This window comes from Haliotis asinina, chromosome 9, assembly GCF_037392515.1.
Source record: "Haliotis asinina isolate JCU_RB_2024 chromosome 9, JCU_Hal_asi_v2, whole genome shotgun sequence".
Lineage (NCBI taxonomy): Eukaryota > Metazoa > Mollusca > Gastropoda > Lepetellida > Haliotidae > Haliotis > Haliotis asinina.
The window spans coordinates 58,284,912-58,311,869 of NC_090288.1; the positions used below are offsets into that span (position 1 = coordinate 58,284,912).

A 26,958-nucleotide genomic window follows, 5' to 3' on the forward strand; every position below is an offset into this window, starting at 1 on the left:
CCGAGAGTGACAGGGTTGGAACTGAGTTATGGAATTACCTTGATTTTGGAAAGGTTGAGACAAGATGTAGGTGTATCTGCACGACCATATCCGAATTGTAGGGCCACCAACCATCTATGCTTGTGGTGAGAGGCGACTAACAGGATCGCGTGGTCATGCCTGTAGTTTGTAGACGCATTCCATCGTATCCAAATTGCGTATGGATGTTCATGATCTGTAACACTGGATTCTCTGGTCCAGACTCGTTTTATTTACTAATCGTTTGTCTGTTACAATTATTGTGTCGAAACTGGACTTTTAACACTTAGATCCCTTCACATTGTACACATCAGTTTTTGACTGAATACATTCTTGTCCTTGAGTTCCGTTATTTAATCACTATTTGCGACTGCGTCGTTTCTCGAAGTATTGTAAATTTCGACACAGGACTCTTTTTGACTTGATAAGCGGGTACGTGGGGTAGACTGGTGCTAAAAGAGTTCAGCACTGTTCCAGTACGGCAGGGAACACCAGTAAATAAAGCTATGAAGAGAATCGAACTCGGAGCTCGCGTGGCAAAGCTCACCCACTAGCTGCAGTCCACTCCCTGTTTTAGGTACGTGGAGGGTCTGAGTGATCGAACTATCATCAACCTGGCTTCATTGTGCAACTTCGAGGTGACAAACGATACGGCCGAGGACAAGCTGGTCCTGGAAACAGTGGTGCAACTGCATGACCATTCCTCCTTCAGTACCAACGCCAGCCAGCACTGGATCAGCGCGGGGGTCATGTTCTCCGAGAAAATGATGTGGGTGGGGCAGCTGGGGCTCAATGCTTTGACCACTACCGGCTTAGAAGCGGTAAGTAGTTGTGGGGCAATGCTCTGGGTTCAGACTTAGTATTTAGCAGAAGGCAATGCTCAAGACCTAGAGGTTTTAGTAGCAGGTGGGGTGGGGGTGGTCAATCCTTTGGGCTTCGAGGCGGGATGTAGCCGCAATGTTTTGGGCGTAGAAGCGGTAAATAGGTGGGGTCGGAGCTCTGGGCTTAGAGGTGGTAAGTAGGAGGGGTAAACGTTATGGGCTGAGAGGCGGTAAGTAGGAGGGGGTAAATGTTATGGGCTTAGAGGCGGTAAGTAGCACTGGTCAATACTCTGGGCGTAGAGGCACTAGTGAGAGGGAGGTCGATGTTATGGGAGTAGAGGCGGGATACGGCAGCAGTACTCTAGGCCTAGAGGCTTTAGTAGCAGGCAGGGTGGGGGTGGGGTGTTATGGGCGTAGAGGCGTTAATAGCAGGGAGGTCAATGTTATGGGCGTAGATGTGGATTTAGTTTTACGCCGCTTTTAGCAATATTCCAGCAATATCACGGCGGGGGACACCAGAAAATGGGCTTCACACGTTGTACCCATGTGGGGTATAGAACCCGGGTCTTCGGCGTGATGAGCGAACGCTTTAACAACCAGGCTACCCCACCGCCCTATGGACGTAGAGGCGTTAGTAGCACGCAGGTCAATGTTGTGGGCGTAGAGGCGTCAGTAGCACGCAGGTCAATGTTGTGGGCGTAGAGGCGGGATGCGGCTGCAGTAGTTTGGGCGCAGAGGCGTTTTGTAGCGGTGGTCAATACTCTGGGCTTAAACGCGGTATGTGACGGTGTCAGACTCACTTGACTCACTCACTGCTATCATTGCAGGTTACACCGCCGTACATAACGTATGTAAACAACGGCAGCGCACAGACCCCGGTGGGTTACGCTGCAGTCTACACCCTCATCATCAAAACTGCACCCACCGACAGCGCCTATTACACCGTCAACGTCACCACCAGCGACGCCAAACTCAGCATTTGCTCTGTTCGCATCATCGCAAAGGGTTACAACTTGCCTTGCGTCAAGGAAGACGTGAAGAACGTGCTGTCAAAGGACTCCCCAACTGGTCCTAACAATAAAGCTTCACTGGATATGGGCATATTCTCCAATGTCGGTAAGTATAGTACCTGACCCCATGACTGGTCTTTCTCTGTGTCTGAGCACACATAATACACAAACAATTTAAAGTTGGAGGTGAAAATCACGATATGACAATTGAACCACGTCCACTTTATTCTATACAAAGTGCGAGTTCAGAAAACAGGACGCTTTGCGTCTGACAATAAAAATGTACGACAGACACTAAATCCGTAGCCAGTGGATTATGAAATCTGACTTTAGAGCTACAGCATTACAGTAAGGAAGGGAAACTACTATGAACAGGCTTTAAGCTCCAATGCACTGAAGTTAATCATTTATATCGATGCTACCATGTTCAATGGAAAATGATTCTCCCATTAGACGTCCAGTGTCCAGCATGCAGTGTTCTCGCGGAGTTTTTATATTTTTATAGCAAAACACAATTTTTGATTGATGAGGATCATTCCTCACATGAGTACAATGCGTGATGCCCATTTCTGGTGTCCCACACGCTGAGCGTGCTGAAATAATGTTTAAAATGGCGGGTAACTAAACTTACTCACTTGATATGTTCATAACAGTTTGTGTTTTAAGGATGAAGATATATTTTGTGGATATGCAACTTACTTATTCTGTGAAAGGTCAGATTCTAATGTCATTGTCAAGCAAGTGAATCTATGTCGAAACGTCGTTATTCAATGAATAGAGAAGCCATAGAATTATTTTCATTCTTGTTCACCTTAACTTCTAAAATGCCTCTGTGTGATTGGCTAATAGTCAAGTCAAATATCAAACCTTAAAAAGATATGGAGAGTCAAATTACATAGAAATACTGGTATTAAGTCGTAATTATATTTTCTTTTCAGGCACCTCAACGCTTATCTCGTCCCCAACGTTCGATGACAACACCGTCATGGTAGAAATCGTCGTCCAGTTGTCGAAAGACGCTGCCGACGGCGGCAACCACGACTTCAATATCCTGACCACTTACGGAACGCAGACAAATTCCCAGACTGTAACCGTTCAGGCAACCACCAGCACCGCGGGCATCAACACGGTGGGTGTATTTGACACAAAAAACGCATTATATGTTGACTTTTTCCCGCGACGTAATTTTCCTTAGACCGAGATGTCAAATTAATCTATTTGTTTCCCTGCATACACATAGATGTTATGAAATTTTGTATTCTCTCTAGGTACGACTGCCCATGAATGATTTTTCGTAATAAAAGTGTTGTCAGATTCGTCTAACGGAACTGAACCTTGGCACGTGATACCCTATTTGCTGGTTAACTGTGTTTCCGTTGTAGGAGGAAATGCGAGTTTAGTGTTAGTTTCTATTCTCATTTAGTATTATCATGTAAATAGAGACTTTGAAAAGTCATGATTGATGATTCAGAACAGAAATTACTCAGTTAGCAACAGCACTAATGTACTAAAATGGCAGGCAAAAGAACGTTTACACTTTAAGACTGAAATTGACGAATATTTAAAAACGTTAGTGATCTGAAAATGGTCGCCGAAACACCGAACGTAAGACACAGCTATGGTACACGTATTGAACACATAACCATGGAGTAACTATGGTTTGTTTTGTGTGTTCCACAGTAGTGATTACACCATCCCCAGGACAGATCGCAGGTTGATCGGCAAGTTCAGTCTGCTGTTCTATTGGTGATAATAATCGGACAACTTGTTCTGATTTTTTACTCAGCGATATTTCTTCGATTATTTTAATCTGACGGAATTTTAAAAAATAATGTCGATGTTTTCCGAATGCCCATGTGGGCTTCACCGCATCTCAACTGACTAGTTAAAACTCGGTTTAAGACTTTTAAACTTTACCAACAAGAGCCGATATTCTTATGCTCATACCGAAACATGTATTGTCGGTTTAAAACACGGAGCTCAATCGGAATAAATCGCATACCACATTACTGATTTTTGAATGCTCACCTCGAACCTCCATTCTGCAGACTGTGAACAACGCTTCCACTATCTCCATTGGGGTCCTCCCGATCACCAACACCGACAACTCCAGCGAAATCAACAAGGGGCAGGCCAAGAGGATATTTCTGGACATCTTCGTCCCTCTGTCGGTGACTCAGGAACTGACCGCTAAGGTTATGGCCCCTATCGCTCTGAAAGACGTTCTTCAGGTCCGCTATATGGGGCTGTTGGAAAAGGGAGACAATATGCCTTGTCTCTCTCACTCTCAGACTACCGTTGATTATGTTAACAGGTAAGATTCTGATTCAGAGGGGAACTGAAACTGTAACGAATGGTCATAGAGTAGGCTGATGTTTACGTCACCTTTAGCAATATTCCAGCAATCCTTCAGCTGAAGACACCAGAAACGGTGAAGCACATGTGATGGGAATACGGCATAGTTCCGACCCCTTCTTCAATCAATGACAACCAAATCCTAATTCAACATTACGATTCTGCCCGTCTGGGCCCTGTTCCACGAAACTTCATGAGTATTACGACAAACTTAGGTCAGTGAGTGTAAAGTTTGGAAGGTACTGTCTCCATAATCCTGAGTTCGCTTTGTGGAGCCAGTTCCAAGAGAAAACACATCACCATAATCACTGACATCTGCGACGTCTTCAGCAACACCTGCAACTCATCATCTGGTGAAGTCTTTACCCATCTCATTGGAAGACGACTGTATCTTTCTTTCAATATCTGAAAAGATACCGTAAACAACAGTGTAATATTCAGCAGCCTGTACCCGGAACTGGCAAATACTCGCTTGTTCGAAACCCTGAATTGGCGGTCATGTTAAGTGAACAGAGTGCGCAAGATAGTATCATTTGCCAGTGCTAGAAGGACCTCCATTAACAAGCAACTGTGAGTGAGTGAGTTTACTGTTACAAAGCACTCCGCAATATTCCAGCTATATGGAGGCGAACTGTAAATAATAGAGTCTGGATGAGACAATCCAGTGATCAACAGTGTGAGCATCGACCTTCTTATTTGGAATATGGTGACATGTGTCAACCAAGCCAGCGAGCCTGACCACCCAATACCGTTCATTGCCTCTTACGACAAGCAGGGGTTACTGAAGATCTTCCGGGTCTTCACGGGTGACTGAATAGTTTGGTTCTAGGCGTTCATGTTCAGCCGCTACACTGTGGAAACCGCAGCTGTATGTGAAACCTGACGACAGATCTATTCGTCAGACACCCCAACCAAAGACGGATTGTGTACCTACTTCCTCAGTTTAATTACCTTTGTGGCTCTTTGAGTGTAAAATTGAGAATGAGCTTACTCACAGAACCAGTGTCTCATTATTAAGGTTTAAACTTGATGGTATAAAGTGACCGCTAAAAATTATATATCTTAAAATAGGTGTAATTTAAAAACCCACACTGAAATCTGGTCGGTTGTGAGAGACCCGTTTGTATAATAAATTTGATACCATGAGTGATGCCTGTGTCAGATGTATCACCTTGTTGTTACAATGTCCGTGTACGAACCCATCTGATACAAAATAGTACATACTGGTCTGGGATTTTCGTTTTTGCATTTTCATAATCTCTTATGAATGAAAGCTTCTATTCATGTCGTTGCAGAACCTTGGGGACGAACAGCGACTTCGCCATTGCTTCGATTGGATTAGGATTTGTCTGCAACATCGGGCTGGAGAAGGTTGACTCCATGGCTAACAGGGTGAGGGATATTTACTTCACGTCTTCTGTTCTGAAACACTTCTACTCTACTTTGAAAATGTGTTTATCATCATTGTCTTGATCCTTCAAAACATTAAAGGGATTAGAGATCAAGGACCAAAAACGGATAATGCTTTGGAAGAAGTGAGTGAGCTTTTAGATATATTTCAGCAATATCACAACGAGGGACACGAGAGATGGGCTTCACATATTGTACCCATGTGGGGAATCGAACCCGGGTCATCGGCGGGACGCTTTAACCACCAGGCTACTCCAAGGCCCCTTTTGGGAAAGATCATTCATTTACTGACATATGGGATAATACGAATATTCACCACCAGACCTTGCCGGCATGATAGACCACAGTAGTAACAGCAAAGGACCCAGTTCAAAAAGTGCGAGGTTCCACCACACCCGATAACTGGCTTCACCAAAGTGGTAGTAGATTTACCCCAGTTAAGGTTTTCATCCCACAGCTGTCTGACATCTGGAATATCGTTCAAAGTGGCATTTAATCCACTCACTCACCAGTCACCCTTGCGTGTTTGTAGATCCGCTTGGAGGCTGTTATCCGGGTACTGAAGAATGCAACTGTCAACCCCGGGGACAAGATCACGCTCAGTGGCAGCCTTAATACCAACAACCAGCAGATCGCCATCGTGCAACACGACCTCACCATCGTCGACAGCTTTACAGACATCCTACCGGTGAGTACAGGGAGAGGTGTTCACGTGAATTTTGTTTACGCCGTCGGCAATGCCCAACTGAAGCTATTTTACGGAAACCTGTTCATATTCGGATATATTGTTTCAATTCTACTTTCTGACACTATTATAGATATACATATTCTTCAGCATGTATCATTCCGTATCGCTTTGTCAAAAAAAAGATATTTAAACTTAGAATTCACCAGTTCATTCCCTTTCTTACATGACAACAGTTTGATGCTCACAGTCGCTATACTGACGTCATGTAGCTGGGATTTTCCTGACTGCAGGCATAACAAACAACAAAACAAAGTTTAACAAACACACATTCCTTACACGTTCACAGGCCCGTGCCGTTTCGAGGATTAAAGAGTTTTCTTTTTTAAATATAAACAGTTTGAGATGACTCCCGACTTGAAACACTTTACCATGAAGCGTTTCAAATCTGTCATCTCAAAATATTCATATTTTTAAGAAATAAAATATTTAATCTTCGCAATGACACGAGGGCCTGTGTACACGGTGCCCTACGTACTTACAAGTGCGTATATGACGGAATATAAGCAAACAGCATAGTCAAAAAACTAGAAAAAATAACTTGTCATCGTGATATGTGAGTTTGGTAGAACGGGCTGGATGAGTGTCAGCGGTGTAGTATGTCCATCATCTATACAGCAACAGCCAAGGTACAGAAGACGCTTAATGACATTTACCTTGTCAAACTTTCTAGAAATCCTGGAACATTATTCCATTGCAACAAGTGTACATTCCCAGTTGTGCTTAAAATTTGTGACATGTGTTCAGTATAGTGTATAAAGTTCAAGGCTTCCTTTTGCAAATTAAAGAAGCTAATTTGACAGTTCGAATGTTGAAGCATTTACACTTTATCTTGAATAAGAACGGAATCTGAAAATTTCGATATAATGTACCTTGAAATGAAAGGAAGAAGAAAATGGCATATATCGGAACGACTTCTGTCCAAACATAACTCTACGCTCATTATAGTATTAGATAAAATAGATAATGGCAGAAACATTTTTGTGAATAATGTTTTATGTGTGTGATGTGTCCTCCTTCAGGAGAACATGACGCTGTCGAACGATACGGCAATCAAAGTAAATGTGACGGAAGATCCTCTCTATATGAAGATTAACGAGGAGAAGACCATCCCTATCCAGCTTATCATTCCTCCATTTGTTACCACCATTGTCAAATTCGACGTCGATCTTCCTGTAAACGACTCTGCCGTCATGACCTTCAAAAGCATCAAGGTCACCGGAAGTGGCATCAATCTAGCTGGCTATGGTTACTCTGAAGAACTTACCATCACTGAGAAATCTACGCGCAATACGTCACAGATAGACAAGGCATACATAGATATGGGCATCGTAACTAACGCAGGTGGGTCCAGTAATCCCACACTGGGACTCGTGGTTTGCAATTATAGCTTTAACCATTGTCGTACTAGAAATGCGCAGGCTAGGAGAGACCCTTTGAAGAGCCAGGTTAGAACTGACCTTCAGTAACCCATGTTCATGGTACGAGACGACTAACGGGATCGGGTGACCATGCTCTCCGACTGGGTTGGTACATCATATCTTATCCTAGTTTTGCAGGTCAATGCTGATGATTTTGAGCACTAGCACTGGATTTTCTGGTCAAGACCCGATTATTTACAGACCGCCGTCTTTTAGCTGAAATGTTGTTGGTGCGGCGTAAAACTACAAAGCAGCAAACAGTTTCAGAGATCTTGTTGTCCATGGGCCGGTGGAGCAGCCTTGTGGTTAAAAGCGTTCACTAGTCATGCCTAACACCGTGGTCGATTCCCCAAAGGGGTACAGCCCATTTCTGTTGTCTCTCGCTGTGATACTGGGATAAAGCGGCGTAAATCAAAACTCACTCACTCCTATTGCCCCGATGTAACGGGTGTCCTTGAAGTGAATTCATTACGGCTAAGATGCGTCATTCGCAAAAATGCATCGCCAACCTTTGGGATTATGTAATCAGTAGTTTATTGTATTTGTTAATGAAGGTTCGACTCATCGTATTGACCAACAGCAGTATGAGGATGATATCATCAGCATGGACCTGACAGTGGTGATGGCTGACTCCTTGGCGAACACCAACAATTCCGAGCATTGGATCAGCCTTGGCGTGAAAATAGGAATATACATTGTAATCCTGGAGTACAAGGTCGTTACGATGCGAGACGGGACTGAGAAACCTTGCATTGAGTTTACCGGAGAAGTGGACTATTCTGGTTCTACCACGTGAGTTCCGTCTTTGTTGTAGCGTAAAACCAGACTGACTGATTGACAGTTTTGTATGTACTGACTGAGCGTTACGTATGAACGTGCGCCATATGTACATCGAGACATGAAAACATATTAAAGACGGGTGGCAAAGACGTAAAGACGTCTGTAAAGACGTTAGGCTTACTCAAAGCCTAACCACAGAAGGTGCATGTATTGTCACACGCATAAGGTTTTGCAGACATAGTGCTGATGCAGACATTAGGATAACATTCACAGAATGTCACATAAACAGTGAGTGAGTTTAGATTTAATCCGCACTCAGCAACATTCCAGCTATATGACGTGGGTCTGTAAATAATCTCGTCTGGACAAAACAATCCAGTGATCAACAGCATGAGCATCAGTCTGCACATTTGGGAACCGATGACGTGTCAGCCAAATCAGCGAGGATACTGAATTGCTGATACTCCATCTATGGTTTACATAAAGTGATCTGATGATTATTTCTAGCCCACAAAATGTATATTCTGTAAAAAACGATATGCCATCAAGTCTCTTGATATCTGTTTCTGACACACGTGTTATCATCAGTCTTTTGACGCTGATATACATTTCCAACCTTAATATGTTGTCATTGTCATCGAACTAATGATGTTCAACTTTCCAACAATGGCGTTTGTAACAGTTGTCACTAATCCAACGACACGTTTCAAACAGATAGTTTGTCACCCTTTTGTTGATATGTGTCCAGCACCAAAGTTGTCATCAGTTCAATTATATTTTCACAGCACCCAAGTTACCAATCCAATGTTATGTTTCCAGCACCCAAGTTGTCATCAACGGCCTGTTGCGACACGACAACGAGTCGACGGCAGAGAGCATCAACATGACTGCGTTACTGCTTTTCCCCCCATTTCTACAGTTTAGCTCCCTAACCAACCTCAATGACAGCAGAATTGACTGCTCGGAAACACACGACGATAACATGATGAAGCTTCGGGTAGGTAGCACTCGTAATCCATCAATAACGATGTTTGATCCCGCCGGTGTCTGTCAGTCGATCAATACACCGCAATTCAATCCGATCTCAAATATGCAGCTAGGTATCACCACCTATCCTTCCTTGAATCCCTATGCCTGTGTACTATAAACCCTTGAGGATTAGGGTTAGAGCTGATCTTCAGCAGCCCATGCTTGTCGTAAGACGTGACTAATGACTAGTGGTCAGACTCGCGGCCTAGACTGACACATGTCATCGTACCCCAATTGCGTAGATCGATGATCATGATGTTGATCACTGGACTGTCTTGTTCAGACTGCACTACATACAGACTGCCGCCATGTTGCCGAAATAATGCTGAGTGCTACGTTAAAAAACAAACAAAAACGTATGCTAGAACCTCCCATCACAGCCTCCCACAGAACCTCCCTAACGCCATTACTCTAAACCGTCACACTGACCAATGGTCCGTACCATACAGTGAATGGCTCCAAATCCGGTTTAAAACAGTAAAGGCAACTATTCACTGACTTAGATCATAATGGGGCCGTATTTTGGTAATTTGTAAAAGAATCGACTGTTAGTGGCAATGGCATTACGTGTCTCCTACATAATGATGTTTGGCTTGAAAGCGCCATCACGTCACCCATGGTTTTCTTCCTACATTTAGTATCTGGTTATCGGAATTCGGGGGTTAAGGTCGGAATTAGTGAGGGAGAGGGGAGTTAGGGAAGCCAAGTAGATAAAACACTCTCTCGTCATGTCCCAGTTCCTGACCCGGGTTCGATTCCCCTCATGGGTACAATGTGTGAAGCCCATTTCTGGTGTCCTCCGCTTTGATATTGCTGGAATATTGCTAACAGCGGCGTTAAACTACGCTCGTTCTCTTTTCAATATGAAATAATCAATTTAACCTGGGATAAAGTACAACATGCTTTCCCTGTCTTCCCCCTTCAGTGTGGCGCGTTCTACTTCACCGACGTCCTCGCCTTCACCGTCACACTTCAGCAACATCCCACCTACAAGGTCCCCACCACGGTCCAAGGTATCAACACTGTCATCACACTAGCCACGGCGGCCAAGACGCACCTTCGCGCCGTCAACACCTACAACGACCAAGTGGACTTCTCCTGCAACATGAACTACGTCAACCACACGGTCGCTGTGGTACAGGAAACAGGTACACTACGATGAATGTCGTCATAGCTGTGCAGATAGAATCTGTAAACATTTGTGCTTGGGAAAGTAGTGCATCTGCGATAAAGACGTGAAATCAACTATGGTTATAACGAACCCACTGGGACCATTAACATAAGATCGTTAATATCGTTGTTCGGTTTACCCATTCCGTTCAAAACATGGAACGAAAATTGGACAGGACAAAAACCAAACAACACAAAACAAAACATTCGATATTGATGTCAGTTCATTATATCCGTCAGTTCGTTATACCGGCCAGTTCGGTGTATGCGCCAGTTCGATATATCCATTCGTTTGGTATAACCGTCAGTTCGTTATATCCGTCAGTTAGGTACATGTGTCAGTTCGGTATAACCGTCACTTCGGTATATCAGTCAGTTCGGTATGAACGTAGTGTATTTGACAGTGGTGTCGGGGCTGTTATTTGTTTGAGTACAGGTTTACAGTGTTACTGCCAGATTTTTACAAAGTAATATTTTGATAACATTAACGTTTGATTGATCAAATTTTCAAGTGGATGCGAGCTTTCTCTAGGCAGTTTATCGTGAGCACATTCTTGTTCATTTGAATTTTTATATTTGGACAAATATATTCTGTTGATTTGTAATGATCACTCGGATTCGAATTTCAGCCGCATCTGAAACCCTTGAATTTAGGCAATATTCATCTGCAATAAATGAATTCTGAAATCAAATTTATGATAATATTACAGATTGACACTATAGGTGATTTATATAAATGCGATGCAGCAGATTGCCTGTGGTGTAAAATTGAAATTCCTGACAGAGCACGAACTTCATGGGCACATGAGTCGCGGTGTTAAGTGTGAGAAATGTGATTGCAGGTGTTGATTAGACAGGAATTGATGACGACAGGTAAGTTGGAACGGTCACCCGTTCTGACTAAAACTGTTCCTATTATTTAGTTTGCTGTCAGGGTGTCGTTGATACAAGGTGCCTTATGTTTCAGCAACAACCTGTACCGTGACATCTCTGTTGACGGGATCCGGCATCCTTGACGCCCGTATCTCCGGCTCGCCAGACCACTACACCGGGGGTGAACCCGTCAACGGGCGCATTGGTGGGACAGGTATTGTGAAGGCCAATAAGACATCGGACTGCCTGGTCGATAGAGCCCCTCTGATACCTTAGCCTCCGAATCTCTAAGATCTCAGTTTCACGACATGTATTAGTGCTATTTAGCAGCATTTCAGCAGAACAGGGAGACCCAAGACGGGCATAACAATGTGACCATGTAAAGAATCGAAAGCGGATCTTCTGCGTGTACAGCGACCGCTATAACCATTATGCGCACCCATCACGACAGCTTCATAATTGGATATGTCACTCCACTGCTGCTTTAAAACAATGATATTTTATCAGCAATTGTCTTAGCCGTCGTAAAACTGGAACGAAGTTCATATTAATAAGTTTTGCTAATGTAAAGGCTGGGACAATTCTGTACACCGTCAGTTACCATGATACCATGCATATAGATTCGCCCAATCAAATCTAATGACTAAACGAGCTTCGTCCACTCGTGGTTAAATGCGCCTGTCACGCTGAAGACCCGGGTTCGATACCATGTGGGTGCCCTCTCCGTCATATTTTGGAATATTGCTAAAAGCAGTGTAAAACCTCATCTGGAGGGGGTATATTTTTGGAGAGAATGTTGGTTAAGGTGTTTCGGGAAAGTTGTATACTATCAAATAGATTCTTGTTTGTTGTTTAAACCGTAAATATTCAAGCTCGGTGAAAGCCTCCTGTCAACAATCGAATCTGAATCAGACAGTCCAGTGATCGACATAAAAGACGGATCAACGCAACTGGGGTGACTTGCTGCAACCAGAATACCATATGAGACGATCCTGTTAGATCCGGTCCCACCATCCACGTTCAGCGATAAAGTACAAACAAATGCACGAACGAAACAGAGAGATCAGTCATTAAATAGTGTTATAATAATCTTGTAAATGGTGTATGCTGGAATATTGCTAGATGTGGCATAAACCCCTACTTACTCACTCACTCACTCACGTAAATGGTAATTAAACCTTCAAATTCAGGACCTTCATACAAAGCAAGAGACCTGTCTAGAATAAGTTGTGTGTGAAGAAATACACACATATAAGAAACACATTCAGGCACAGCAGAAATGCACACACGCTGTTTTATTTAGATAAAATATACAGAAATCTATGACTCTGAGGTCGAATTCTTGATGCGCCATTACACTATGTGTGTTGCTTTGTTGCTTTTACAACAAACAACCCATTCTGACGTTATCTTATCTAACTAATGGCTTTTCACAATATCCAGCAAACTGTACCGACATTAACTCACCATTTGCAGGGTTCTCTCCCTTTGTACGACCTGGAACTCTAAAGCAGCAGCGATACTTCCAAGTGTACATTGGCAACAAAGCGTCAATTCAGAAAATCAAAGTGGAAGCAGGAAGCGGTGTCGGTTTCGGGTCAACGGTCACCAAGATCAAGCCCGCGTTCAGCAATGACGGATACGCATGGATTGAAGGCGCCGAGGTCAGTGTTCGTCACAAGGGAGGTTTTTGTCTGCTTCGCCTTTTTGACGTCAGTCGATGTCACAGTCCCAGAACCGCATTAAGTTGTCTTCTGCCTTGCCCTTTCTACAATACTTAGGCCAAATGGGGGCACGTCTAGATTACCCCAGGTTCAGAATCTCCCATCACACTGGGGTCCTTTTCGGTTTAAAAGGAATTGTTTGTATCTATCAAAATTATATATAGTTTAACCACACGTTTACCCCTCGAATACCCGTACTACAGTACCTGCTTAATGTTGTTACGTTATACCCGTTCGGACTCAGTATAATGTGTCTGAGTGGGGTAACTGTGACATGGTATCTCAGTGAGCTAGCAATATAAAACCATCCTAAGTCTGGGCTAGTACACATACACACGCATGCATGTCGTCATATGGACGAAATATTCTTAAGTACGAGGTTAAACCTCATTTCACCTCACCGCACCTGGATGGCGTCACGCCTGTCATGTCTGTTTCTAACTTGGGCAGAATTTCTCGAAAACGCGACTGGATAGCTATCTCATAGGCACTTGTCATTCCGAATGTGTTCAAAACAACGTCATGAAAGACAATAAATAACTTCCAGAATATTCATCATAACAGAACTGAAATAAGAACGTAATATTGATTATACATTGAATAATCAAGCATGTTACATATTTGATAAAACGACGCTATGTTCAGGCACAATGTCACACTCGGTACGTTATATTTCGCCAAACTTCATTGTCTTCTCATTCAATGTCTATTAGTTTATAAATAAACTCATTGGTTACAAACTGCCCTCTAAACCCCAATACAAGGAGCATAGCTGCAGATTCGGGAATTGTTTTAATATTGTACCGCAGCTTAAGTAAAGTTGGTATTCGTCACGAATAATACTGACTCTATGGTTACTTAGACTGCTGCATCCTACCCTAGTTGATAATGGACCAGGATGCTCGTTTCAGTGAGGGGATGACTGAAAAAGTAGGATGACAGATTTTTCCTGAGCAATTTTCCTGATAATCTTGCAACTGGTATTTAAATGGTATTTTAGCGTATGTTGAAACGATTTTATGCAGCAACTGTTAATGGTTGTTCGTACTTTTAAAGAAAAACTACTGAAAACATATATCACTTCTGTGCTGTTCAGATCACTGTCCCGTCCGTGCCATCCGAGGTTACGGTGGGAGACTCGGTTGAATCCCGTTACATCAGAATCTACATCGTCGACGACAGCGACTCTACGAAGAAATTGGGCGTGACCTTCGATCTTATGGGCTGTCTTACAAGCAATGACGTCGCATCATCGGACACCGACAAAGGAGTCTACGAAGAGGCCATCACAAATACAGGTATAACCTATGTTAAGTCTATTTTGTAAACGGTTACAGGCTCCAGATCAGCCATTCATTTCCAGAAATGGTTTAGCAACAGGGAATCCGCTGGGGCTCTTTTTTTTTAGCCATCTTCTGTTTTAATTTGTGGTTTTAGACTGTTTTTGAAAAACCATAATTGTTTGTAGACGCCAGCAATGCAGTTTCTCTTAACATGAGACGACTGATTTTGCATGTATTGATGTTGGAAAAGCGGCTTAGACACGTGTTTAGATTTAACTGAGTAGTCTTTTGTCAAGTTGAGGCATGTTTACCGGAGTTAGAAAGTATTAGCATTTTACAAAAAATGAGTGTTACTGCTACTGTTTTGAACGTGGGTCGTCACCGCATTTCGAATAATTCCCAAATACCAAGGTGGGAGGTCTTCACACATTGTACTAATGTTATCAATCGACTTCTAGTGTAGCCCATATCTAATGAATTGATAATCGATCCTCAGAATGGCACAGGAGCGGCTTCCTTCACGACGGTAGCAACCTCTTCGTGTGCGACGCCGCAGTTGACGAGTAAGTTTTGTCTACTTTATGTAAATTGATTATCTGTATCAAGAAAATGTGGATGTTACTGAATGAAAAATATGCGGATGTATTTTAATGTATCATGAAAATGCGATTGTATCTTACGTATGAAGAACACACACACACGTGCGCGCACAGGCAAACGCACGCCCTTACACTACTAGTTACAGACGTTCAACCCGTATCTCATTTCACCTTTCCACACAGCGGACTGAAACAGGCCTGCTACAAAACTGCGGACGGTGACACATGGAAACGTACGTATAAAGTTATCCTACTTTGCTCCTGATACACATGTGAGACAAGGGATTTACTTCGTAAGATACTAGTACTTACTACCCTACTTTCCGTATTTTCTTGCTAATTTGAGACACGTGTTACTCGAACCAGCTGTAAGGAACGGTTTTCCATTTCATATGCACGTTGAAAGGGTTTTGTCTCTTCTACTTGCATGAATGACTGTTAAAAAGTAATTATAACGGTGATTTAAAAGTTTTCTTTTGAAGTAATTTTGTCCACACCGGCACCGTATAACAATTTTCCCTCGGTGTACATGTTTAAATAACTGCTCGATTGCATCATGATTCCTAGAATATTTCTAAGTGCGAAAAACGAACAAATAAAACAGACAGTCACTGAACGTCAGTGTCCTCTATACTAAGGCATGGATGAGCGTCTCGGGTGTATGATCGGACACGACCCCAGCAAAGGGGAGATCTACGCTCTCGGCAACGACGGCGTCACCTACATGAGCAGTGAGGACAACGGCAACACGTGGGCTTCTGTCCGCAAAGAGAAGTTTGACACTGCTAAAGCAACATCCACGTTCAAGGAACCTAAGAAAGTGAAGTGGGAGGAGAACCCTGCCTTGCAAGCCGCCAATCCTGACGCTTCCTTAACTGACGGGAACTGGGGAGGTAACTGTTTATTTCAATATGCTTGTCTGTTGTGATTTATATGCTGTGTAACACCTCACTCAACAGTCTAGGCTATGTCTGTGACTGAATGTTTTTAATAAACGAGTCCAGACCAAACACATTAGTGATCAACATTATGAGCATCGATCTTCGCAATTGGGATACAATGACATGAGCAAATCAGCAAGCTTGGCCACGTACGACTTTGTAAATGTGTATAAGTTGTTACTTTCATGAATGTAAAGAAGACCCTTGAATAATGACAACAAGATGGTTTTCACTATTTTGAACAGTTCAGCTTGAGGTATTGTTTAAAATATTTTCTACACCAGTATTTAGCTAATAGCTTTTTGGATAGAGAATGGCATAACATGATACGTTTTGACCCTTACATATCCATCACGAAATGTATTCTGTGATATTTCTTGTGATATCATTGTATATCCATTTAGAAGACATTGGATATCACGATCAGAGGGTGAGCATTTATATGTTGGATTACTGAAAACAGCATGCACACACACACACACACACACACACATACACACACACACACACACACACACACACACACACACACACACACACACATGCACACGTCGTTCTATACCAGCAATAAATACTTAACATGAAACTTTTATTTATTTATGCATTTTTCGTCTTTTTCAGCTACGGCTCAAGGTATCCACAAAAACAATGGAGGTGGGTGGGATGTGAAATTCAACTGGGCCAGCTGTTGCGGGAAATAGATCAGTCTCTGCTCGCATATAACATTAGCCCAGACAATGTGATATCTGTTGACAAGTTGTTATTCCTATGTGTATAGTTACTGACAGGCTGTTATGAACACGTGAATGTTGCACCCGGAAGTGACAGGAACTGGAGAAGGGTTGAAGATATAGACATTTAAGGTTATTTGACGATTATGATTGTCATGTAATTGTTAAAACGTGGAATATTGTTTCCTTCTGCACATTTTCCTACGTGTCTCAGTATGAACGTACACACGTTAGCTGTCACATCTATGCAGTATTCAAACAAAAAAAATTTAAATTTACAACTTTTTACCAAGCCATTACCAGTTGATTCTTTGTTTTACGACAAAGCAAATGTACTTAACAACAAACAGAGTGAAGGATCACCTCAGTTTTCAGTATTCAAGTATTTAATAGTCCATATCATGGTCGTATAATACTGAAATATTTAAGATTGGGGTGGTCCTTAACTGGCTTTGTTGAGTATATTTACTTTTTTTTAACGTCATTCCATTGAAATGGCTTAATAAGTTTTGTGACGATTTTCTTTTCTAAAAACGCATTTATTCATTTGTTAATGCATATTATCTCTTTGTATATTGTGAAATAGAACGTTTGTCTGACTTGTTGTCGATACCATTTGAAATTCTTAGTTCCAGTTTGCTGCTTTCTTTGGGAGAATATTAATTTCAAATCAAAAATTGAAACGATATATATTCAGTCTTGTCTCTTGGCAAAACAATATACCAAACGTGGTTAAACTGCTTTACAAAGACTGCTGAGAACAATTTAACACACCCGACGCCCTGAACTGTGTATATTTTGATACAGAACTATTTTTCATATTTTCCTTTATATGAGATTTCAATTTTAAAGTATATGTCATTGTCAGCTGATACAATCCAGATTTTACACACACAAACTCAGTATAATTTTACTATGCTGCCTCTCCGAAATATTTTCCTATGTTTTTGGTGTATCCATTTTCTGTTTGACATCAGTCTGTTATCAGGAAATGTGGCCCGATTTAAAGGATTAAGATTGCAAATTAGATTGGTGTTTAGAATACTACATCATTAAGTAGCATTTGTATTTGAAACAACGATATGTATCTATAGTTAAAACAAAGGTCTTGTATTCTCGCGACCCGCTGTCTTCTGTATCAAATCCCTTAAATATGTTTCCTGAAACATTTATTGCACTTCCCAAAATGTTCACTCACACACTTTACATAATTTCACTTGGGTTAGGGTTTGAATTTCGTTAAATTGATCGTGATCCAATAAAAGGTACTTTCATCTCCTCATGTCGGAGCGTGTCCAGCACAAGGGTATTATATTACTGGAGTATTTTTATGATATTCTGCAAATTTACATTTGCATAATCTACTGGTTACTGACTGTGATTTCTCAACCGTCCTATTTACCCGCCGTCCATTTTTCAAGTTTATTTATTTTTAACATTATGATGTTCATGCCAAAGTGTTTGAAACTGGCCTATGGGTAATGGGGTAAGCATTGATGTAAACCGTCCATTGAAGTTGTCTTGTACTTATATATGCTGTCGTAAACATTCCGTCCTCTTCCAGCACATCCCTATACATCCAACTTCTACCTTAATCTAATCATGTAAATACTATTCTCGTATTATCTCATTCGCAATATATCAGAATACTTTTATGGAATTCAAACTTATGATATTTCATATTAAATAAATCTGATTAATGAACACATTAGAGTTAGCTAGTGGCTGTTTTGGTGTGTGTGAGCAGAAGAAAATACATGTTTTATTCTTAATTTTAACTGATTATTAATAAAAAGTGAATATAAAAACGAACTGTGGGAATCTATTGTATTATAACTGCATGTACACCGGATGGTATATTAAAGTTAATTCTGTTACAGGTGTGAGTTGTGTTTTTTCTAAGGTTTGCACATAATAAAGAATGTTTTTACTTTTATATATTATTTTTCATTATAACATATTATATTTATTATATTTTAGAGGTGGGCGTGGGGTTTTAATGGGGGTAACGGCACCACACAAATACTGCGTGGAGTGTTGGGTGGTGGTGGTGGTAGATGGGGGCAGCGGATAACACACATACACCCGTGTTAGTCTAGCATTACACATAAAATACATGGTCATGAGTATGCTGCTATAATATGTAAACGGTTTTAAACATTCAAATATTTACATCCACGTGTAAGTTAAGATTCTGGGCCTCTGGCGTTCGGCCTTGTGGCAACTGGCCTACCTGTTAAACAGGATCGAGGTGTAAACTCACTATCATTTATGTCACCATTTGAAACTAAAAGCAACTTTAGGATTTGTTCATATGAATGTATGAAAATATTGTTACGGTTAAAAACGTTGCCGTGACAAAATGGTGTAAGAAATCCACTGTGAACCAGCAAAACAGAACAAAGACAAGTCTAAAACATTCAAATATTGTATTATTAAGCAAAGAGAGGAAGTTATACAAAGTCACAAGTCAATTTCACAATATCGATTTCAAATACAGTACAAATGAGACAAAATCTAAGGCAATATATATAGCAAACTCACCAAAGTTTTAGTGCGAGAGAGAAACAGTTATGCAGAATGTACCACAGCGACCAGTCTGGCAGTGGTTTTGTAGATCAAGTGTTGGCGGCGATTGGTGATGCATGTTCCAGTGTCCGTGTCCGTACACAACACGGCAACTAGCATTTATAGATACATTCAGTCATTTCCTGAAAGTTCGAGCACATACTACCATCGCCACCAACGTGGACTGCTGTAGAATAGTCTCCCGGAAGTCAACAAATAGAAAGCCAAGGGCAGATAACTCCAAAGTACTGCCTTAGAGGCATGCTGCTTAAATAATTTTTCTGTACGAATGTGATCCTTTATAACTAACACTAAAACCTTAAAAATTGTGACCCGATTCCAACTAGAGCAATAAGAATTGATAACTCAAATCACGGAAAATACACGCTCGTAACAATATATATACTCGTTTTTTCCACATTTTGAAAACAGTACGCTCAATGTATGTGTTAGAATGTTATACAGTTATTAGACATCTGTTTTCTAAGATAACCAGTTCTGACACCATAGATTATGACGTGATTGGTGCCATCTTTTCTAAATCCAAATTTAAGGTCTTCTGTCTAGCATCAGTGGAAAAGATATCGGAATATATTTGCATGGGAGCACAAAGACTGATTGTACCATGGCTTGAGTGTTTCTTCTGAGCCAGATCATCGCAACTAAGACCCTGAACTTCACGTTGTTCATAAGGGCTGGGCAGCTGTAAGCTGTAACACTTTTGTGTGCAAAAACGGAACCGATGATTTACATCTATGATGATTAATTCACAGATACAATTTCAACTATCTGGTGAAATCACAAATGTCATATGACCCGATGAGGTCGATCGTCTTAAACATCCCTCAAGTGCACTGACCCGAGACTGGGGACTTTGTTGATTTTCCCAACCACTCATGAAAGTGAGGGATGTAAAGTTAATACTATCAACATTATTTTAGAATCGGATTTTTATAAGCACCGATCTTGGACACAGCTGTGCATTTTAAACTATAGCCAGTTTGCACCCTGAACGAACATTAAATGGAAAAATCACCAGAAGGATGTGTGTTCTACACCCCGCCCATACCACCACATATATCAAATCACGAGTTCAGTTGGCAAGAGGTATGGCTATACCAGCCCACACACAACACAACACCTGAGTAAAATAAACAAGGAGTTTATTACAAGACAGTCACAGGAACCTTTTACGTGATTGTTTGATAATAATCTGTTACAGTTAAAGTCATCAATCAGCTTTCAATGAACATATACACAATACGTAGATCCGTTATACATACTACATTAATCACGATACACATTCAAAAGTATAATTATACGTAATGTCATTGTTAAATACTGTACACGTCAAGCGTTTATACGATCTACATTTAACACAATTACAAAATAGAGTAGTATTCACAACGTAATACTATAGATACAATATCCGACAAACTTTATACAATCTACAATATCTACATAGGCTTAGTCGTTAAAGCAAAACCACGACCCCTTACCAAGGTCGAGGTGAAAAGGTGATTTCGATCGAAATCGATTGTCAAATGAATTTAGCATTTTATCAAACGGTAATTTTGCGCGAGTGAGTGAGTATGGTTTTTTCCCGCGAGTAGCAATATTCCAGCAATATCATGTGGGGTACACCAGAAACGGGCTTCACATAATGTACCCATGTGGGGAATCAAACCCGGATCTTCGGCATAACGAGCGAACGCTTTAACCGCCAGAATCCCCCACGCCCCGGTAATTAAACCAGAACGCCTGCTAACACGAATAGTTGAAACATGTAGGCAAAAACCCATCATGAATATTTGAAATTTTTGTAAAATTTACAATTTAGAGATTCACAAGTACTTAACAAACCTAGACCAATTTTACAGGCTAGTTCAAAATTCGATTCCCGACTAGTATTTTATTAATATATTGATTTAATAAGGTCCAGTGAGCTACCAATAAACGGAATTTTTCGCTTCAACGTTTAATGGTACCATACTGGAGAATTCTAGCGAGAACGTCCGATCATACCCGAATGACTTTCAATGCTGATGTTGTGTGGTGATTGTTGCTAAGGATCGTTATCGATGACGTCATTCGATTGTCGCTCAACGGCATGATGGCTTCCACGTGTGTATCACAAGACGATGTACAAGCTAAAGCAACGATGACAGAAGTCATGGAAGAATTCACAAAGGAGTTTCATTCTCAACTAACAGAAATGAGAGAGGAAGGGTTATTTTGTGATGTACTGATCAACTTTCCTGACGAAGGTAAAAAGATTTATGTTCACAGAGCTGTGATGGCGAGTTGCAGTCTTTACTTTCGTGCTCTCTTTACATCGCAAATGAAAGAATCGTGTCAGGCAGCTATTGAAATTCCAGGAATTCGACATGCAGATATGGAGGCTATTGTGATGTATGCTTACACTAGACATGTAAATCTTAACTCGAATAATATTGAAAACGTGTTGTGTGTTGCCGACAGACTTCATGTATTTGGGCTTGTGAAGATCTGCAGTGATTTCTTGCGTGAAAGTCTGTGCGTTGAGAACTGTATCGGAATAATGAGACTGGCGCAATATTTCAACTGTCAGAATCTAGCAAAGGAGTCTCTGTGGTTCGTTTTGAAAAACATCGCTCACATAGTTTCGAGAAACTCAGAATTTCAGAGTCTTACTATAGACGAATTGTGCGAACTTCTACAAGCGGATGAACTCAATTTTCCCGAGGAGGACGAAGCGGTGCATGCGATCATGAACTGGGTAAAATTTGATGAGAAGGTCCGCAAAAAACATTATCATAGGCTTTTGTCCTCCATCCGACTTGGTCTCGTGAGGGCGAGGACATTCGAAGACTGTCTTCTCGGGAATGTGGACATTCTTAAGTCACCAGACTGTGCAGCACTTGTGAAGAAAGGCTCCAAACTGTGTGAAATCAATCAACAATGCCGGATTCCTTTCCTCCAGGGAACGTCGAACCCCATGCTCCGCCCAAGAGTGCCACACGAGGTCATTTTCGTACTTGGAGGCTGGTGCCAAGATGGCGTGTGTGGACTCTTCGAAACCTACGACGACCGCGCAGATTGCTGGTATCGCAACGTGAAGCTGAACTTTGACCAGAACATCGCCTACCACGCTTTAGTCGCTCTAGATCAAAACATTTATGTGGTAGGGGGTTACACAGCGACAAAATATTTAAACACGACTCGAAAATTCGATTGTCTCACCAAGGTATGGACAGAAGTTGCGCCAATGCATGCAAAACGCTGCTACGTGTGCGCAGCGGCACTGAACGATCACGTGTACGCTTGTGGGGGATTTGACGGGTTCGTCCGACACAGTTCGGTGGAGTATTACAACCCTACACGGAATCAGTGGGCGGTTGCAGCTAGCATGAGACACGTCAGGAGTGACGCAGGGGCAAGTGCCCTCGGGGGTAAGGTGATGTTTGTTGATTTTCTCACTGGAGAGACATGCACTACCCATCCCTCTCTTGATCAAACATAATATTGAGCCAATTGAAAGACAGAAAGTTTAGCCGCATTATGACTTTGGCGTCACAAAACTTCAAAACGCTTCTGCAATGCCCAGGTAGCTGACCGAACATTGATATATAGTCCCTGTCGGACAGCTCTTCGCTGTGTTGTTTAGTGCAACAAGTACATCTTCAGTGTTTTAAACGTAGGTCGGTAAAACTTTTATACAATGGCTACTTTTGTAACGTTTAATGACAGTTATAGTCATTTATCAATACATCAACACAATATGTGTCTCTCCAGCATTTTCCTTATCAATTTAACATATTTATTGGCTTCGGTTGCTTTGTTATAAAATTAAAACACGAAATGTGCAAAAAGGCCTTGAAAACAAATGTTTTTGTATAGTTTGAATACTAACTGAAATAATAATAATGATAACAATCCATTTTAATACAGACCGGGTATGATCTCAAAACCAATACATGTGTATATTTGCTCTGAACAAATCGCATGATGTCCCCGTGCTCTGCGTTCTCAGCTCCCTGGGAGTACTTCTGGCTGTATGATGAGTATCTGGTGTTGCAGGGAAGCTGTATGTTGGAGGCGGCTTCAATGGCCAGCAGTGTCTGGACTCAGCAGAGGTATATGATCCCAACACTGACCAGTGGACCGACTTGGAGTCCCTGTCCTCTCCTCGGAGCGGGGTGGCATTGGTCAGGTATCGGAGGGCGGTCTACGCTATTGGAGGATTCAGTGGAAATCGGAGATTAAAAACAGGTAATGACATCGGGAAAGACCCGTTGAAAGCTGCATAGTAGAAATATAAGGGTATCGTTATTTTTTCGACCATTATCATTTGCAGAAGTCCGATTCTTATTTTATTAACTGCCAAACGAAGGAGGTTTTTCGATACCTCGGCGATCGGAAATAAATACAGTCAGTCCTTAAAATTAAATTGGATAACGAAAAAAGTATCTGTAGTAGTTTCCTCGAGCATATCTATATGATTTAAAACAGACAGAAATAATTATTTTGAGATTGAGAAACATTCCAAGCGAAGGAATACATACTGAGGTGTGACATGTATCCAGTGACTGTTTAATTTATGCACATATGACACTCCCACAAATTCAGTATCCAATCAGCAGAGAGTACCATCAAAACAAATTTCGCAGGACCTGTCAGTCAAGATAAGACGAGAGTAACAGTAACAGTGCGGCAGTAACTGGTACAAATATGTCGAGAAGGAGGAGACGATTTCAATAGATCGATCCAGTCTGGGCCGATAGGCCCCGCCCACTTCGTTTCTGACGTTAGTGGGGACAACCACTCACTAATCACAATGGCGTCACCGCCGGCGAAACGTCCGTTATGACGTTGATGAATTCTGCTAGTGGTACTTTGGTATTCGTGGTCTGTGAGTGATATTTAAAGGGGAAAGTTTTTCGTATTTCATTTTTAATATAACTTACTTGACAGATTGTAATTGGCGAGTGAAATGGAACCCGATGAAAAATCGTCCCGGCCTGCTGCTGCATGATAGTGGGATGCGTATTTTCTCTCGAACGAAATATTCTATCTGACAAAGATCCGTCTATGATACTAGCAGGGAAAGGGGAGCTGAATTATATTGTTCCTCTTAAGTTCCCAGCGTCATTTTACGAAAAGCGTGAACACAACCACATCATTAGACCCAGGAAATAAGTCTGACAAATACACAAAACGCGCCCGGACTACTGATTGGCCGAAACTGACGCAAGCGCCAGTTTTGATTGACAGACTGACATGGTCTATTGAGATGGTCAATAGCTGCTAAATTCATACTTTGGTTTCCCGAGCTCAGGTAGACACAACTGAAAAAACGTGACTTAGGAATAAAACACGAACACATGTCATTTGTGGGGACACCTACATAATACTGGATACCTACCAGCCATATTGTTTAGTGTCACGTCACCCTAACCCTAAGCATTACCATAAGCCTAACCAAAAGTAAACTTGCATGTTTTCAAAGATGGCGGAAGGTATCAAGTGGGTAAGTCTGCAGATATTGTGCGTGTTTCATTCTTTTCCGGCGTCGCATATCGGACACTATCCTGAATAGGTATGAAGCTAAACTGTCCTGTTCACGAATGACAAGTGTAAACATAAGGGTGCAGATGTGATTCTCCGACAATCCGTTTCGCGGTGAAAGTATAATCCGCTTGGATGGCTTTGCTGGGCAGTGATGGCTTACCTCTTGTGGTTCCTGCACAATTCGAATGATGTCTGGATGGCTTACTCGGACCTCGTTGTATCGCAGCATTCATGGTATCGCGGCGGCAAATCAGTATTTTTATGCGGTATTTAATACTCAAAGACATCATTCCACGTTTTACTGTAGAAAGACGGTCGGTGACGCCATATTAGTTTCGTCACAGTGTGTATAGTATGACGTCATACCGGTGTTCAACTAGATCTTACACAGAGTTACAAGTGTTACTGTGTTTCAGAGTTGCCCAGTTCATTCATACTTAACACGCAAATGTGTCATACTGTCACCATAATGTTGCACAGTCCATGCTTGTTTTATATCGTGCTTATGAAATGAAAACAAACCCCAGCAAACAAACCAAACCAAACAACAACAACAACAACAAAAAAAACGACAAACAAAACAACAAAAGATACCCCCACTACATTACATAGGGTATTAATCCGTTTTGGTAAAACATGGCATTATATCCAGGGTGGCATTACAACGAGGGTGCAGGGTATAAAAGCACGTTGATACCCGGGTTATGTGGATCCGTGAAGATCCGGGTATTGATCTTCAGTAACCCATGCTTGTCGTAAAAGGCGACTAATGGGATCAAGTGGCCAGACTCACTGGCCTTGTTGAAACATGTAATTGCATGCTAATTGCATAGATCAATGTTCATGTCGTTTGTCACTGGATTGCCTGGTCCAGAATTGAATATTTACGATTAGTAAATTATGTCAAGATATTTCATTGTCACCCTAGTTGAGAGGTACGATCCCCGTCTGTCACACTGGGTGCTGGTAGCAGACATGTGCATCGGCAGGAGCAACTTTGCCGCCACCGTCTGTGACGGCCTCCTCTTCGCAATCGGCGGTTACGACGGTAAATACTTGTTTGACGCATTGTCATATACAAAGGGCATCTACATAGAAAATTGCACGATTATGAATGTTTCTCCGCCCAAAGTAACACAAGTAATTATTGAACAACCATACCTTGTAGGAGAAAAATAGGTGGGCTCCCAGGTTCACCCGATTAAGAACCTTGGATATCTCTTTAATCTCTTCTCTACTCTAAAAACAACCCGATAATGTACAAATGTGCATTTATCTGCAAATGTATAAATTTCATGCGATTCCGTGGCATTACATTGGGTGATCAGCGAAGGTCACGACATTTATTATTCATTATGTTCTCACAGGGACGTCAACAACAGCACAGGTGGAATGTTACGACATCTACGAGGACGAGTGGTTCTCGTCCGCACCTCTGCTGACTGGTCGTAGCGCAACCAGTGCGTGCACGGTCCTTGACCTACAAAATGTACGGGACTATACGTACTATGGCCGAGATCCCAAGTTCATCTGCTCCAACATCAGAAACTACGATTAACGTTTCCGTTTCATGCCTTGATACAGAGCGCCACCTAAAACAGTGAAATCGCCAACCAGTATTGACTGGCAGGAGCATGACGTATATAGACTCAATCTCAGGCTCTGAATGTTTAGATGTGTTAACGCCGAAATCTGTAATATCAAACATATGGTCAGAAATTAAGAAATTAAGGCAAAAAGGTTTGAACTTCAGCTATAATTCCATTCGCTTATGTAAACCATTCGCTTATGTATTCACCACCGAAACAGTTCCTAGTTCACTCTTAACGAATTTCAAAGTTACTGTTCATGTAACGATTGCTGTTACTCACAGCTGAAATCGGGGATACTAATAGAAGTAGTGTTAAACCTAACACAATGTTGAAGAACG

At 41.7% G+C, this 26,958-nt stretch overlaps 2 protein-coding genes across 2 annotated transcripts in view; both read left to right on the plus strand.

The window, feature by feature from the left end:
* LOC137297347 (uncharacterized) overlaps positions 1–18,789 on the plus strand; it is a 66,313-nt gene extending 47,524 nt beyond the window's left edge. Inside the window, exons 12-28 of the mRNA XM_067829356.1 lie at positions 596–839; positions 1,667–1,955; positions 2,788–2,978; positions 3,898–4,163; positions 5,500–5,596; positions 6,147–6,302; positions 7,382–7,703; positions 8,335–8,572; positions 9,380–9,557; positions 10,515–10,737; positions 11,727–11,846; positions 13,109–13,296; positions 14,453–14,654; positions 15,136–15,202; positions 15,422–15,471; positions 15,877–16,131; positions 16,801–18,789. Coding sequence (XP_067685457.1) covers positions 596–839; positions 1,667–1,955; positions 2,788–2,978; positions 3,898–4,163; positions 5,500–5,596; positions 6,147–6,302; positions 7,382–7,703; positions 8,335–8,572; positions 9,380–9,557; positions 10,515–10,737; positions 11,727–11,846; positions 13,109–13,296; positions 14,453–14,654; positions 15,136–15,202; positions 15,422–15,471; positions 15,877–16,131; positions 16,801–16,880 — 3,166 coding nt within the window. The 3' untranslated portion in view covers positions 16,881–18,789. The remainder of the gene's footprint in view (positions 1–595; positions 840–1,666; positions 1,956–2,787; positions 2,979–3,897; positions 4,164–5,499; positions 5,597–6,146; positions 6,303–7,381; positions 7,704–8,334; positions 8,573–9,379; positions 9,558–10,514; positions 10,738–11,726; positions 11,847–13,108; positions 13,297–14,452; positions 14,655–15,135; positions 15,203–15,421; positions 15,472–15,876; positions 16,132–16,800) is intronic.
* On the plus strand, positions 18,392–26,586 carry LOC137297348 (kelch-like protein 10). The gene is made up of 5 exons (XM_067829357.1): positions 18,392–18,396; positions 21,549–22,909; positions 23,538–23,729; positions 25,957–26,076; positions 26,396–26,586. Exons 1-5 carry the CDS (start codon positions 18,392–18,394, stop codon positions 26,584–26,586), a joined length of 1,869 nt encoding a protein of 622 aa, XP_067685458.1.
* The last annotated feature ends 372 nt before the right edge of the window (positions 26,587–26,958 follow it).